The sequence below is a fragment of the Crocodylus porosus genome, unplaced genomic scaffold (genome assembly GCF_001723895.1).
Source record: "Crocodylus porosus isolate Cpor-Errol unplaced genomic scaffold, CroPor_comp1, whole genome shotgun sequence".
NCBI lineage: Eukaryota > Metazoa > Chordata > Crocodylia > Crocodylidae > Crocodylus > Crocodylus porosus.
The window spans coordinates 87,769,360-87,786,684 of NW_017728918.1; the positions used below are offsets into that span (position 1 = coordinate 87,769,360).

Below are 17,325 nucleotides of genomic sequence, written 5' to 3' on the forward strand. Positions count from 1 at the left end.
TCTAAAGAGGGGGTCAGGGGTGGGGGGACGCTGGTCCCTGCCTTGCCATGGGGCTGGGGCAGGGGGCTGTAAGCAGGGGGGCACGCAGGAGCCAGTGCCGGTGGGGCCCAGAGTGGAGTGGCTTCTCTCTGTCCCTGCTGGCGAAGCCCAGCCCAGCTCCATAAAGCCCAGCCAGCTGCATCCCGGGCTGCTGCCACTGGCCCCAGGGCACTGCCTGACTGTCACTGGCTCCCAACCCCCCTGTACAGCCTTGGGGGCAGCACAGGGGCCACTGGGGGCAACATGAGCTGGTGGGGACGTGGCCTAGGATGTGGCACAGAACTTGTATCCCATGCCTGAGACTTGGGGTGGTAACAGCCTGGCTGCTCCCCCCACTGGGAGGGTCCGGTGGGTGCTGCCACTTTGGGGAGAAGGCCCAGCCCCCCCCCCTCACAGGGGCCCAGCCGCAGCTCACTTCCCGGCCCCAGGACAGGTGGGGAGGCTGTGCCAGGAGCAGGAGCAGATCCACTGCCGCTTTTTAGCTCCAGAAGTTCCTTCAGCTATGCGGAGCCCAGGGGCCCTGGGGGCAGAGTGGCTGGCCTCTTGAGGCTTCTGGGGGTGGCACGACATGGCAGGGTCCTGGCCTGGGGCACGAGAAGCTTGGGGAGGCTGCAGGAGCTTGGGCTTCCCATGTCCTAGGCCATGTCCCTGGCAGCTCATGCCACCCCCACCGGCTTGTGCCACCCCCAGCAGCTCCGGGAGCGCCTTGCACTGCCCCCCGAGCCTGACAGATCCTTCCCTGACAGCCTCCGGCTTCCTGGCAGCAGCAGGAACTGCTGGAGTGCAAATGTGGCCATGAGGCTTTGGGCAGCAAGGGCCTGGGTGGCTCCCCACTTGCAGCCCTTCCTGCAAACCCCATAGCCACACCCTCCACCAGACACAATCACACATCCCACAAATACTACACAGACACACATCCACAACCCCCAACACTATGCAAGAATAAGACTCCTTTTTGGGTTGTTATGCAATTCTTCTACACAAACACACACATATCAGAACAAAAATATATATATTTAATTGAATTAAAATATAATATGATGGGTATTTGATTTTTAGTATGTAATTTGTTTTTTCTGGTTCTAAGATAGCAAACCCTCTTCAAAGGAGTACTTCCAGGGGCAAGGGGAGGGACTTCTGTGTGGCAAGGGTCAGAGGTCAGGGGCAGGACTTCTGGTCCCAAGATGGTGACCAGGGGTTGGGGCACCTGTCAAAGGGCGGGGTTACCCATGTGGCCCTCAACAGCTTGCTAAAACTTGCTAAGTGGCCCTCCGCCCAAAATAATTGCCCCCAAATCAGGTAGGAGTCTCCCATCTGGTCCCCTTTGTGCTCAGCAGCATGTCCCCTCTCCTCTTCTCCCATTTCCCCTGCCCCCAACCAATGCTGCTGCTGTCTCCAGCTGCGTTGGGGATGGGGGAAGCTCCAGAGCAGCTCTTGCTCCAAATGGGTAGCACAGGGAGTCAGGCTCAGTTGCGGACAGCAGCAGAGATAGTGAAGAGACTGGGCAGGGGAGGGGAAGTGGGCTGCTGCTGCTGCTCGCTGTATAGCCTGGCTAGAGAAACATGAGCAGCTCTGGAACTCCCCCTATCCCGAAGGCAGCCAGAGACAGCACAGGGCAGTGGGTAGATGGGGTGGGGGGAGGGGAATGAAATCATGCTTCAGACATTCAGAGAAGTCTCCATTTTGCAACCCTTATGTTGAACCATGACTTACTTCACAAGCACCCGCCATGATTCTCATAAAACTACTAAGCATAGAGCTCCATGCTACTGCACCTAGACCGTTTCAGTATCTGACCTAAGTTAAGATTAGCTTAAAGTTTCCATGGGTATCACTACAGTGCACTGCAGCTTCGGCATGTCTTAAGCCCAGGTCCACAAAGAGCAAACTAACTAGGCTTGGTAGCTGTGCTGCTCTGTGTGGGTTGTTTCCTAACCAGGAAGGTGGGTAGCCATGTCGACACTGTGCTTTGGCAGGCTAATTTAGCACTGCTGAATGACTGTGTCCATAATGCCACATGGTTATGGCTACAATACTTTGGGAGCTGCTGTCAAACATGGCAAGTTTACTGAGTAAACAGAGCATTAGGACTGGCAAAACTGGGCCAACAATACAAATTTGTCTTTTCATTACTATAGCCATATACCTGCCATTGGGGAGTCACCGTAGTTGTCTATATACTGGCAGCTAAGTAAGTTCCCAAAACCTTTAGTACCACTCACATGAGTGTTTTCGAACAAGGCACAAAAACATTCTTAGAATGGAAGGAAACATGCCAACATTTTTTATTTGTACACGTTGGGGAAGGGGGTGTTTGTAAAACAAGTGCCTTCAAAATCTACAAAATTTGTTAGAAAAACATGTATACACTGTACTGTTATAAGCTACAGTAAATCGGAAAATTAGCTTGCAGTCAAGGCTCAAAAACTCCACAGCTAATAATTTTACATTCTACCACAGGCCTTTCATTGCACGTAGGTATATCTTCCAGTTTCTGAAGAACTTCCGTACCCTCAATCAGCTGTCTACAACAGGAAAATATATATTCACAGTCAGTTAATTACATACTTTTTACAGTCTGATCCCTACCAGAAAGCAGTAGTTTCAACAATCCAGTCACTAGCTTGAGTTCCACAATATTCTACAATTTCCTAATTTGTTAAATATGCATGCTTTAACAAAGGGCTCTGGCAGATATAATTAACCAGTTAATCACATCTTAAGTAATAACTTAGCCACATATTCATGCAATTAACTGTGCGATAAAACAGGGAACAACCCACAAAGTAATTACACAGAATATGCGTAATAACGTTGTGGCTGGTTCCCATCATACCTTAAAGTGAACGTGTGGCCAGTGCCAATCCACCGATTAGAGCTCCCAGGCTTGGAAGCACACCAGAACCTTGAAGGGCTCCAGTGCGTTCCCGTGGCTGGGAGTGCCAGTCAGCTGATTGGCATTCCCAGCCTCAGGACTGCACTGAAGCGGTGGGTTCTGATGCTCTCCTACAGCCGGGAGTGCTGATAAGCTGAAACGATCTTGCATTTCCCTTGCACTAGGAATAGGGTGCGATTGGAATCTGATCTCCCCCCATCCCACAACTGTGCCTCCTGCCATGCATGTATGGCATGGCAGGTGGCACAATTGTTGAAATTGCAGATCAGATCCCATCATACTTTAACTGAATGTCTGTCAGCAGCCAAAAATCTAGACTTTATAGTGCAGGTGTGTGTGTGGTGGAGCAGAAAAAAAATCAAGGAAAATTATCCAAAGGTCAGGAAATTCCTTTCTGATTCAGAAGATGGTACAGCTATATCACCTGTCAGAATAACACTTTTTCAAAACCTTTATTTTTTATATTGGGTTATATAATAACTAAATAGTAGTTTTCCCAGTAAAAATTTCTCTTAAAATAGTCGGTTCATACACTATATATGTTTTATAGGATTGTTTTTCCCAATAGATTAGCAGTCTGCTCTGAAAATACCTCATTAATAAACATTTAGGAGACAGAAAAATGGTACAGTTTTATACATCTGCAGCTGTTACAGCATGTAGCTAACACCCCAGGATATTGGGGCTACAAGTGTTCAGAACATCTAAGAAAATAAATCAAGTGGTAAATTGTTAAAAACAGTCCTTCATTTAATAAAAGCAGTCCATTGAGAAAAAGAAAGACTGTAATTAAAGTCCTTCTGTCAATTAGTCTGTAACACAAACATAATGGAACAAGTCACAGTCTTCTTAATGTTTAAACTGTTTGTTCCTCACCCATGCTGTTGTGAGCATGAGTGTACAGGATTCAGACTGTATTGTGATATGCACTGTACACACACCTGAAGCAGAATGGCTAGCAGAACTCTGCACCATACTGTTTGGCCAAGTTAGCATAGGACCACAAAGTGGAAAGGAACATAGAAGAAGATGGAAGAAGAAAGTAACAGGCACAAATGGATCAGTGATGTGAAATTCGTGTTTAGGATGTCTGTCCTGGATGTCTCTTGCTTTAATGTAAGAATTGGTATTGCTACTTCAAGATGCCATTGCCTAAGCTTTGGAAGGCTGGGGAGCCAGCATGGGCCAGCCAGTTTACAGCACGGCAATTCCATGTAGTGCTGAACTGCCACTCAGCATGCTGTGGCCCTGCTTTGCTTTGGCAGAGTTCCTAGTAAGCTTTATATAGGCCTGTGTAATAAGAACAGTACTTGAAACTTCCTATTAGGGGTGTGTGAAGCTTCAATCCCTGATTCGATTTGGTGGAGATTCGGCCCAATTTGGTGGCCAAATCTCCAAATCTGAATCGAATCAGAGCACCCTTTAATCTCCCCAAATTGAATTGGAACCCTCCAAATCAATTCAGAAAGATTTGGCGATTCGGATGTAGACACAGCTTTAAAATGTTTTTTCTACCTACCTTTAGGTAGCAGGCAGTTCATGAATGCTGCAATGGCGGGGTGCATGGAGTGTCCCGCAGAAGCACAGGGGGCTCCCCAGCACACTCAGCAGCAGACCTGGAAGTAGACTAGAAGCACTTCCGATCCACTTCCATGCCTGCCAGGGAGCGCACTGGAGAGTCCTCCACCCCCCTGGCTTGGTGACTGGTGCTTCCTGAGTCTCGGGAGGCACCCGGGGTCCCCCTGTGGCTGATGGCCGAACTGAGGGGACGTAGCCTGTGCACTCCCCAGCAGGCTGGGGAGTGGACCAGAAGTACTTCTGGTCCACTTCTGGGTTTGCTGCTCAGCACGTCACGTGGCCCCCCCCCACTGCCCCGTGTTCCTGAGAGGCGTTCCATTGCAGCAATCATGAGCCACGCCTGGTACCTCGAGGTGTGTAGAAAAAACATTTAATGCTGTGTCTGTGTCCGAATCTCTGATTCACCTAATCAGCATTGAATCTTTAGATTTGAATTTGGCCGAATTGAATCAAGGACAATGATCCGAATCAATGAATCAAATCACTGTCCCCAATTTGGGCTGAATCCAAATTGAATAGGGCCCGCTTTGCACACCTCTACTTCCTATGCTTTTATGGGCAGTTTATGGGTAGGAAAGAACCTCCTATGTAAAATACAGAAATAAGGTCAAATGCCACACGTATAAAGGTATCCATTAAGATCACATTTTAATTTGCCTTCTGCATTTTGAAACACTCTGCTACTCCATCACCGTGACAACATAAATACCCTTACCCTCATCTTCACCCATCAGCCTTTTTGGTGCTGTGTAAAAGACCTGCATAGATTAAAGCAGCTCTAAACATCCCAGAGTAGAATCCTGTGTCCATTGAAGTCAATAGAACTTGGGCTGTTGTCTTCAGTAGGGCATGGTTTGACCCTTGGTTCTCATTAGGGCAGGTGCATGGTGGCAGAGCAGTTAGGACAGTGATTCTCAACCTCGTTAGAATCAAGATACCCCTTGGGAAATACCAGTGAGTGGCAGAAAAGACCACTAAGAATGTTTTTAACACTATGAGATCCTATTTGAAATTTCTGGCTTTACCTTGTGAACCATGTTGGTGCACCTAACAGTGCTAACATTGCGTGGTATGCTTGAAACCATCTCAAGGGATCTTGGAGTGCCCTGGCACCCTGGTGGAGAATCACTGAGTTAAGGCAGCATGCACTCTGGAGACGTAAGTTCAAGCCCTGCTCTGGAGTCATGCCAAAAGCTAACTATGCTTGTAAATATGTACTGGATCATTTAGGCTGGGGAATCAAAGATGGCTAGACATGACAGTGGCCACATCACTTCCTTGCATGCTGTTGCTTAGGAAACTGATGTGCTTAAATGACCCTAAGCCTTTGGGTCATCATTCTGACCTTCCTTCTGGATAGGGAAGCATCCTATAGTGCTAGTGTTGTGGAGATAGCTTTAAGCTGCCTGGCAAACTCAGGCATAGGGAAGGCAGGGCTGGAGCCTACTGACTTCGGAGGCATGGCAGGCAGCACCTTATAGATTAATTTGGTCAGAGGCATGAGCTTTTGTAAGCTACAGCCTACTTTGATCTTGCAGGCTACTGTATCCAGGTCAGGTGGAAGCAAACTTGGTGATATGTCTATATTGGAATACAAGTTAGGTAGAGCATTTAGTATGACTCAGCAAAGCTGCACTTTTGTTGTTATATTTTATTCTAACCATTAGAGCAAAACAAGCCATCTGAAAAAAGCAGTTCTGCTAATCTAACCAAGCAGCTATATTGATCAGACATTGTACCTTCTCACTTGACTGATGTATATTTTACCTTGAACAGGCATCTGGAACTGTTCAAGATTTCCCAGGAGCCTCTTCTGCTCCTGGAGCAGCCTCAGTACTGAAAAGGCACAAAGGTAACTTAAAGTCATCTTACCCCTCCCCCTGAGCTGATATTTCCCGCTTGCACCTGTTAGTGGAGCAGCACAGAGAAATTACTCTGAGGTAGTAATATCTTAGATAAGTAGAAGCATTTTTAAATGGTTAGAAATGACACATGAGTACATACATACCCAAAAGCCACATATTTTCTATCCAGGTAGGGAGCTGGCTGTAGTGTGATGTAAAACTGTGACCCATTGCTGTGACGCCCCTTATTGGCCATCCCAAGGACCCCTCTTTTATTGTGAGGGATTGAGAAGTTCTCATCTAGAAACAGTGAACAGTAACACACAATAGAAGTTTTTATTCATTGACATGACTACTCCATCCCCTTTTTCAGCTCTGGATTCCTTTCCTACATTCTGTAATCAAAGGGTGTGGTTGGGATAACAGGAAAAAGAGACAGGAGCTGGATTACAGGGTGGATCCAAGGGGGTACACTGGTGCACTTGAATCCCCCACACCTTTGATTCCTGGTCCAGCCAAAGTTTCAAACTAACTGCAGCAGCAACAGCATTTCTATTCAGGCAGCAGTGAGACTCAATTGACTTTATGGCTGATTATAATCTACTTGTTTCTTCTAAACACGTATGTTAACAACCCTCCCTTGTTTCAATGATCTTGATATTCCACTAGCTAGGCTATCTTTTTTTTTTGGCAATTCTTCTATCTGTTAGTTGCTCCTGGTAATGTAGCTCCTATTTAACAGTGTTGGAGACTGTTTATAACTCTAGATAACATTAACTCGGGTGTGGAAATAAATGTCAGTGTAGCACTGGATGCACTGCCAAGATGTTCAAGAAGGCTAGACTTTGTTTTATGAATCTGAAAGAGAGATGCATGTTCAACTCTAATGACTACAGGACTAATGAAACAACATTTTGGAGGTTCTTTTGCCTAGTTTGTTGCATTTCTAATACATAATAGCAAATCAATGCACATTCCAATAAAGCTATATTTGTTTTTGCTTCAATTTTAAATGAAATAATATACCCATAAGCCCCTAGCAAATTAGTAAAGCATCTTAATTCTTTTTATCTGGAGAAATATATTGGATGATGGACCATATCATCAGCATCTTCCTTTTCAAAATCCTAGATTTGCTCATTTTGGGTTAATACTGGATTTATCATGGTTGATACCCATGGTTACGGACAGAAGTCAGAATAGAGAGAGAGCGCCCAGAGGTACAGTCTTTTTTCTGCCTCGTCACATCACTTGCAATGAGCAGAGAAAACTCAGTGCCACCACTTCTCCAGGAACAGATTTCCTTCTTTGCCATACACACATTACACAATTCTAAACTCACTAAAGACCACTCCTGAAAACATGAAACAAAAACAACTTCGTATGTGAACAGCTTACAGGAACTGGCATGCTTATTTATAAGAGTTCCATTCAGTGCTGTTTGCAGCATACATGTGGCAGAGGGATAATTAGAGGACAGAGAAGGCAAACTGAAGTCAATGGACTCATGAAACGAATGGGGAGAGGGAAGCTAACAGAATAAGATGATAGGCAGGAATTACCATAGGACCTTGAAGACCAAGATGAGGAATGCAGAAACAGGTGGAGGAGGTAAGAATTGTATAGAAGGGCAGAATGTAGCTGGAACGAGAGGCAGGGCAGATGATTTTTGTAGTATTTGGCACAGCTCCTTTGTGCTACACTTACATAAAAGACCGTCTTGGAGGAGGGTGGAGCGAGGGGAGTTGCTGAGCAAATAAAATGATAGCGTTGAGTAAAGAGAGAATGGACTTTTAGTTCAGAAAGCTCAAGTGTACCTGTACTCCCAGAAGCATCCAGTGGTACAAGAAACAGGAAGTGGGTGCAAGGTGCAAGACAAGTTTTGGGAGTGGAAATGAGAATGGAAATGAGAAGTAAAGTTGAGTACAGAGAGGAAAAGTTGAACGTGAACACTGCTGAGCCAACTGAGGAAAGGCAGGCTGGTTAGAAAGAGCCTGGTTGGAGTGCATCAAAGGATGGATGCTGGTGGATGGGAAGAGATGGAAGGGATGGGAAGGGATGGGTGGGCTGGGGATGATGAGGAATGATGAAAGGGAGGGAGTACAGTGAGAGGCAGCAAACACAGGTGATGACTAAACTGAAAGGGTCGAAGGTAGTGAGCAGGAGTGGAAATGATGCAGTGCTGCAAGCTGAAACCATATCTAAGCCCTTTCTCTGCTGTTTAGCAGCTGATATGACACACTGTGCAATCAAGAACCCAAGAGGCTTTCCACAAACTTGAAAATAATGATGGAAATCTGAGGGCTTTAGGGAGTTGATTATTCTCCCAATTTTAGCCATTCTCACTTGGAGGACTCTTATCTCAAAGTAATTAATAAAAATAGCAATTAAATTCTCACTGAAGTAGTTGCTCCTCCGTTACTGACTTGTGAATTGCTATGACAAATTCAGGAGCTTAATTTTAGATTAGATGTCTTTGCAGTATAAAATGGCACTTCAGTCCAAATGGTATTCTGCAATTACCTCAGTACTTTGAACTCATTACAGTGAAATGTAGAAACAACCCATTAATTTTACAGACTACAGCAGTAAATGGCTATGTGCCAAATGTGGAGATTTAGAGAACATTCGCATTTGACAGCAGCGTCTGTCACCTCTTCTCAGACAGCAACAATATTTGTCACCTGTCATCTCTGTAAATAGAGTGGTGGAAAGTGCTGGGAAAGCAAAATAATCACCTCCATAAAATTTCATATCTCAATGAGCACCTTTAAAATGGATTAAAACCAATATTTAATCTTTTCTTTTGAAAGGGGGTTCAGTTCCGACAGTCATGTCTCTAAATAACCAGTGTTTGTGGTGTGTGAAGTATGGTAATAAAACTCCTTACAGGGACACTTTCAAGGTTGATGGAATCCCAAATATGCCTATCTTAAAAGTATGGAGCTTTTCTGACCCTATATCTGTTGTCCCCTCCAACTACAGTTACAAAAGTAATTAAAAAACAGTGAAGCTTCTCTCTTGGGGAGCAGAACAGCACAAGCTTTGTCAGGAAAACAAATGCTGAACTGGGAGTTAGTAAATCTGCCGGTATCAATCTAGACTCTGCTACTGTTTTTTGATGTGGCTATGGGCAGGTCACTTCACTTCTGTCTCATTTTACCCCATCAGGAAGATGGACAGCATACTGCTTACATGTGTACTAATGTATAAGGATACATTCATGTTGGTATGAAGCACTGCACATATAAAGTGCTATTAAATATTGAGAATGAGACTGTGTATTCATACAATAACCCTGCACAGAATTCAAGGAGCAGCACCAGAAGAAATTGTGTCTGGCTTGCCCCCTGAAATTGTCCACACATGGATATGCTGCTTTTCCTCTTAGCATTGTTTTGGTCGGCATGAGAGAGCAGTTCCCAGGACAGCACTTTGGAGCAGATATATTGAAAGGGTTCACAGTAAAGAGTTGTAGATACACACTTGGGGGGAATTCTAGCATAGTCCATGTAAATGTGTGCGTGGCTGGAGGGAAGAAATCAGTAAAGATTTTTAGCTCATGTGTATTCATGTTGTCAAAAACCAGCCCAATTACTGGAATACACTTTTAAGTAATGGCGATCATGGGAAAAGTTTATGAAAAATGTTAAAGTTAAAAGTTAGCAGTCTTTAAAATTAACTTGAGTTAAGTTAAAAGTTAAATATCTCCACTTTCAACTAGTTAGAAGGAAAGTTAAAAAAAGAGTAACGAGTTAAAAGTTAAGTTGATTCATGAGAAATGCGTGAAACAGGGTGAATTGCCTCTTAGCATTATTTTTCATTTTCAAATGCAATGAGTGGGTTTCTTTTCCATAAGCCCACAGAAGCACACTAATTTATTTTAAACTCACCTTGCTTTACCTTAGAACAATGTTATACTTGTCATACAGTTTTCAGAATAACAATTTACCAATACCTATGCACTGTTAGATCCTTCTCACCCTCTCCATGTGAAGTACTTTGTAAAAGTCAATGCATCATATAGGTATACCAGAATAACAGAAAAGAGATATTCATAGCCAGGTGACACATGAAAGCTGTTTCCACAGATAGCCTCTGTTGTTACATTTTTTATTGCTCAAAAGGTAACAAAACGGTATTAAATACATCTGAATTAGAAATAATGAAAATGTGTGAAAATCAAAATTAGACTGAAATGAGAAAATCACTTTAAATGAGAAAAAGACTGTTCAGTTGCATAGCAGAAACTGTTTAAACATGCTTACTGAACTTTAGCAAAAGGTGCATTTCAAAATTTGCAATTCAAAATCTGATAATTTTCCTCTCCTGTCTTGCAAAACTAAGCCCCCACTACTGAACAATTGCTTTACATGGGCAGATGAGGGAATGCTTGTGTTATAACAGATGAATAATTTTTTTCATAGTAGGTGACATCTCAGGTAAGTTTCTCACAGATGAGAAGTAATGTTCAACTTCTTGGGCCCTGAGCTGCTGGTTCTGATTTTCATTAAAATGTAAAAAGTCATTATCTGCTTCACCCTCACTACTTGCTCCCACTCTTACTGGGATCAATGTCTCTGCTTGCTTGTGCTTGTTCCCTCTCCTGCAGCCAACTGGCTGCCCTGTCGACTTCTGCAAATGCACAGAAAATGCCAGCATGAACTAAGGAACTTTGGGATTTGTAGTTCTCACGAGACCATCTCTCATAGGAAGGGACACTACTCTCTGTCTCTCGAACAAGAAGTCCTAGAGCAGGCTTGACCAACATGCGGCCCGCCAAGCCATTTTATCTGGCCTGAGGCGCTGCCGCCACTGCCGCCGCAGAGCACAGAGCCACGGCAGCGGCGAGGCGAGGCAGGCAGGGCCCCCGCGGACCCCAGCCAGCAGCAAGGGGAAGGGAGCTGCTTACCCCCGCAGGGCCGGGCTCATCAGTGAGCCGGGTCCTGCCGCCGCTGCCCCGAGGGCTGTGTGGCAGGGGGCTGCTCCAGCCGTGCCTGATTAGACGAGCTGGGGACAGTGATGCAGCTTGTTCTCCCGCTCCGCCCCTTGCCCCCGGCGTGTGGGCGGGGGAGCTGCAGCATGGCGTATGCATGGTGGACGGAGGCACATGTGAGAGAGAGAAAGAGTTACAGGGCTGAAAAGCACAAGGGCTAAACAAAGAGTCAGTAGCCCCAGACACGCAGCCCCAACGAACCCAGCAGAAACCCTCCTTACCCAGGCGTTTCTGGAGGGGAGGGGCTGTGAGCGCCAACGCTGGTATAAAGAAGAGCCTGGATAGACAAAGGGGAGAGCGTAGAACCGGAAGGAGGAGGAGTGAGCCGATGCAAGCTGCAGGGAACAGTCAGAGCAACATGGAGAGCCGGTAGGAGACTCCTGCAAGAGAGCGAGGTCCGTAGAGGGAACTTAGAGTGAGGACTGCTGACCCCGCCGTGCTTAGAACTGTTTGTTACCACGCTGGTGGGACCCAGCAGAGTTTTTGTACCATAAAGTCCATAATAGAGGGGCACTATGGAATTGTGGTATTGTAAAGTCCCTAAAAGTGGCGCAAGCCAAAATGATGTCACAAATGCACCCAATGGGAAGAGGGGAATTGTGACAACCTCAATGAGAGGTTTGGGAAGAGCCACCCAAGCGTGGGTAGGGGATGAAAAGAAGGACTGACCTCAAAAAGTCAATTTTGTTTTTCGCTCGGTTACAAGGAATGGGAACCCTAACCCCAGGATGGGAGTGCCTGGTTTTGTTTCTTTCTGTTGTTTTTTTCTTCTACTTGGAATGGAAGTCACGCTGCAGGACCAAGCGGCTGATCAGAACCTGGTGGAACGGGTGAGGGTGTAGGGGTGGTGGAGCCCTCAGGACCATAGGACCTTCGCGGGACAAATATGGGACTACACATCCAGATACTGAACCAACTCCTTTAACAACAAGTCATGGCAGGCGAAATGTGGGTGTGTAGATCTCCAATTAGAAACGGTCTCACAACGGTTGGCCAGCAGGCAGTGTCCTACAGGTCTACAAGTGAAGGAGATATTTGACAGCATGAGGTAAGTTCCCACACAGAGCTGGGGGCGCCTCAGGGCCAGGCCAGGCCGGGGTGGACAGAGGCACAGGGTAAGTTCCCATGCGGAGCTGGGGACACCTCGGGGCCAGGGTGGATGGAGGCATGGGGTAAGTGTCCATGCGGAGCTGGGGGCACCTCGAGGCTGGGCCAGAGCTGCAGGGTGTCCAGTTGCCAGAGCCAGGCTGGGCGGGAAGCAGGAGGAGCCCGGCCCAGACCGGGACATCCAGGATGGAGAGATACAAGGGAGGGCAGACATGCACACACACACGTGCACATGCACACATGCATGCTGAAGTGTGTGGCAATGAACAGAGCTCACATTTTAGTCAAGTGTTTGGTATTATTTCATTCTTGCTTTTATATTGTTTTTATTTTGGATTTTAAACCACATTTCCAGACCCATTTCATTGTCACTTCCTGCAACTTCATTGGTGTCAAAGGTCATGTGACATCACTTCCTGATGTGATACCACTTCCTGTGAGGTATTTGAATATGGCTCACCGGCCCATTGAGTGATAAAAAGTTCATGATCTGGCCCCACATTCAAAAAGTTTGGACACCCCTGTCCTAGAGTTTCAATAAAGAAATACCATTCCATGTAAGTCCTAGAGAGTGCCTATGTCAGGAAAAACTCTGGGAAAGCCGGATTTTTTTAACTTTTAACTTATAAGTTAAAGTTAACTTTTTTTTTAAGTAGTTATAGTTAAAAGTTGACAGCTGAAAAATTTAACTAGTTAAAGTTAAAAGTTAGCCATTTCTTTAACTTTTTAACTAGTTAATTAACTAGTTCATTCCCATGACTGAGTAATGGTGTAGCCATTTTGCTCAGTCCTACAGCCTCAAGGCAAGAGCTTTTTCTTACTGTTAGTGAACTTCTAGTTGTCTTTGAAAATAAAGTTTGCAGTTACGCTTGGCATTTCTGAATCGTCTGCTGGCTGATGTTCAGGCTGCTGAAACGTAACACTAGTTGTGACACTGGCAGTAAGAAAACTTTATCTGAGAGACTGTAAATGAGTTTCCAACCTGCTTTAATCATCATAAATGTCATTACACTTAATGTTTCATTTAAACAGAATCCCTGTAATTTAGTGCTTTGATGGTATCTTTGAGTTGTTTTTCTTAAACATAGGTCTGTTATGACAGGTTTTTTAATTACTTTCTAGTAATATAGAATATAAACTTTGTTTTAATATTATGGTATGTAGCTCCTGCTTGGTAATTCTCCACTGTTATGGTCTCTCACTGTGAGACTAAGTGTCATATTCTGATATTTCACTGGTGAAGATCAAGAGTAATTGCATTGACATCAAGAGAGTGAGGATTGGAGTTGGGACTTGCTGGTGTAAGTGGGGTGGGAATCTAGCTCTAAGGCTTAAAATTTGCCTGATACTAATTTTCTCAGAAAGAAAATGAAGTAGCATCTATTAGTTTCAATAGATTTAAACTTCCTCACTGTAATGAATGCATGGATTCAATGTGTATGGCCATCCATAATTAACACACATCCGTTTTATAATGCTGTAACTTTTCAAAGCCTTTTACCAATTGTAATGCTCATAACTCCATGAGGAAGAGAGGTAAGTGGATGTTATTCCTAATTTACAATTAAGAATGGGAGGAAATGGATAACTGGAGAAAATAAAAAGGGGAAGCAAAGAGCTACACTGTGTTGGTGGCAGAACCGTGACTGCAGGAAAAACAACCCATCGATGCAGTAACCCAATCTGTCCTAATAACTGTTAATACAAAATGACAGTGGTTCAGATGGACATCAGAAAGGCTTAACCCACCAGTCAGATATATATAGTGACATTTTTCTCTCCATTTTCAAATTAGCCTGAGAACTTTTTAGTGAAAATCAACCTATTTATCCGAAATGTTGGCTTGTACATGATAAGATAGTTAAGAAAAATGTAAATATACCTTCAAAAGTGGGTCCAAAAATTGACTCACCATCATCTCCTCTTCCACCTGCAATGTCTGTACATTACACAAATACAAGGATTAGAATTCAGATTAATACAATTATTAGCATTAATTAAAATGATCTTTTGGTAGTGTCAGCAGATGTCAAAAACATGGATTATGGCCAGGCGGACAGTGACATTTTTACAGAGCAGTATTTGAAGCCTACATGGGTGCACTGGTCTGCTTGCACACTATTAGTTTCAGGAATAACTGAATGCTTTGGCACCCTTGATAGTAGTGTTGTATGGGGCAGCATCAATAGATGTGCTGCTGGTGGTAGTGGGAGGAAGGAATGCAGCTTCTGCTATTTTTGTGCTGCCTTCTCCCTCAGGGTCAGCACTTGGGGCTGGTGCCTCAGTCATTCTCTCTTTGTTAAGCTACTAGGCAGGATCAGGGCCTTAATGGGCATGCATCATTAATTCTCCTTCCATCCCAAGAAGTGGGTCTTTCAACCAAGAATGACTTACTCTACATAGGTGGTAAGAAGCAAATATCTGAATACCATTTTAGTATTATATTCATAATAGTACCCATGTACTTGAACAAATACTGGCTGGAGTAGGAACAGCCGAAAGGGAAAAAAAGGAAGAAATTAAGCTAGAAGAGAAGTTGAGAGGAAGAAGCAAAGGAAAACATTCAAAACAGACTGTAGAGAAAAGAGTCATTTATTACGCCTTTCTCCTAGATTCAGAATGCCACTATTTATGTACAACTGCTCTTCACCTGTGCTCCAGTTTATCAAAACTTTGGATTCCTATATTTGCCTAAATGATTTACTAAATTAATGTCTCAATAAACTTCCTACAGTATATTTTATAATGATTTGTATTGATGTTTTAATGTTTCCAATTTCCAGGCAATTCCCCAATTTCTTGCTAAAGGATCTGTGAAAAAATGTTGGACGATAAAAATCTAGCCTTTTTATCCATACTTGACTGTCATTAGGAAATGAGATGACCGGGAGAAAAGATAGCATTACTGGATATATGATATCTTAGTTAAAATCTTGTTCTTCACATATTCATTACATCGCTAAGATCAGGTTCATTTTGTTGGAAGAATACGATGTCACCTATGCAGATTATTCCGTCCAAATTCTGGTATTACTCACATTGACTAAGGGCATTTTTAAACATACCTCCTCCTTGTATCCAGCCATTTTTTACTATTCGATGAAAAATGGATTCTTTGTAAGTAAGTTGCAGACCACTGCGAGAGATCCCTGCTTCTCCCGTACACAGAGCACGGAAATTCTCACAAGTCTTGGGGCATGCATCAGAATAGAGCTGCAAAATGAAGGGGAAGGGGGGGAAAAAAGAGATGATGTGACAGGCACAATTAAGGTCAAAATGTCAGATCTGTGCAGGCCTTTCTCTTGAGAGCAATGACTGCAATTTGTTTTTCCTGTGTAGCTTACCTCAAACAACAGTGTCCCTACGGGCTGTTCCTGAATAGCTGCATCCAAATACACAAACACATGCTGTTAAATCAGAAAGACAAATCCAGTTACAAAATTTGAAATAATTCATATAAATGTTCACTAGCTTGGCTGTTCATGTGAACATTCTCTTGAAAATCTCAGGGTTTAAACTTTTTCACATTGAATATCTGAAATATTCACCCAGACTCAGGTACCAAAACAGGTTGTAAAATGGTGAAGTATTAGCAGCCTAATCTAGGATTTTGTTGAAACAAATTCAGCACATTTTATTAGGCTTGGAAACAAACTATCTGAAGCACTGTGAGATATGAGTCAGGGCTCATTTCATCTATGTAGGAAGTAGAGGCAAGTTCACATAAACCAATGCACAACAAACTAATCTTTAGTAATGCTAATTTATCCACCAAAGCAAATACTTTTTTCTAGATGATTGACAATAGCAATATTTAAAGGGGTAAAAAAATAAAATTCTAGTCAGCAAGTAGAAAACTAATTCAACAGCTGCAATGGATAAACTGATCTCCATGGGGGAAAGGATTTTTAAAGTTGTAACAAATGAATAAAGTTTTCCAGAACATAAACAAAAATTAACCAGTTCATTAAACAGTGTGAGGAGCTCTAACTAGGGCTATCTGAAAGTCTTCAGAATGTGGATTCAGAAAAGCATTCAACAGATCAACTGCTTATCAGAAGCGTGTGCAGATAAGCTTCTTATGGAACCATTGCTCTACTAAATTCAAGGGAAGTTTTGCCATTGACTTCAATGCATCCAGAATTTCACATCCTGAGTCCATAAACTAGGTAGGAAATATCAAAAGAATAGGTTAGAAGCAAGTTTTTCTGTCATATCCTTTACTGGTCCAATTGTATAGCTGGGAGAGATGTTAGACAAGCTTTTGAGCACAAAGTGCCCTTCTTCAGTTCCTGAAGAAGACCACTTCATGCTCATAAGATATCACCAATAAAAGATATTCCCTACTGACTAAGGAGAAGACACTAATTTTCTTCCCTTTGGATATTTAGAAGGAAAGCACTATCCTTTTTGCACTCCTTTATCCAAATGCACTCTGAAAAACACTCTCATCCTTCTGCTGTCTACCTTCCTTCTTCCTCTAATTACAGATGTTAGGGGACAATCAGGTTGGATGTCTTGATTGTTTGGCCCAGGTCTGGTTTTCCTGGGATACCGTGATCTTAAATTTCTATTTTGGCTCAGTGATGTAAGAGTCAATTCCCCAACCCAAGGTAGCCAGACCTCTCTAACACTGTCTCCCAGACAGATGACTCTTCCCTACTCTCTTGAAAACTGTGAAAAAAAAAGACTCTTTCTCCCATCTTGTCTGTTCCCTGGCTGTGATAAATAATGCTTTCCCATCCTTGTGTGACTTTTCATTTCATAGATTTTTCATTTCATTTCATAGACATTAGGGCTGGAAGGGACCTCGGGAGATCATCGAGTCCAGCCCCCTGCCCAAAGGGCAGGAAGTCAGCTGGGGT

General features: G+C 43.7%; 1 protein-coding gene across 2 annotated transcripts in view; it reads right to left on the minus strand.

Annotated features, from left to right (window-relative positions):
• Nucleotides 1–1,949: 1,949 nt before the first annotated feature.
• The window catches only part of PPIL6 (peptidylprolyl isomerase like 6), a 23,995-nt gene continuing 8,619 nt past the window's right edge, over nt 1,950–17,325 (minus strand). The window contains exons 4-9 of one of the 2 annotated variants that reach the window (XM_019537891.1): nt 15,805–15,867; nt 15,526–15,673; nt 14,343–14,399; nt 6,522–6,657; nt 6,281–6,349; nt 2,481–2,564 (exon numbers count right to left, since the gene is read on the minus strand). In XM_019537891.1, coding sequence (XP_019393436.1) covers nt 6,304–6,349; nt 6,522–6,657; nt 14,343–14,399; nt 15,526–15,673; nt 15,805–15,867 — 450 coding nt within the window. In that variant the 3' untranslated portion in view covers nt 2,481–2,564; nt 6,281–6,303. Of the gene's footprint in view, nt 2,565–6,280; nt 6,350–6,521; nt 6,658–14,342; nt 14,400–15,525; nt 15,674–15,804; nt 15,868–17,325 lie in introns of both variants that reach the window. The other variant, XM_019537890.1, reaches the window with a different exon arrangement.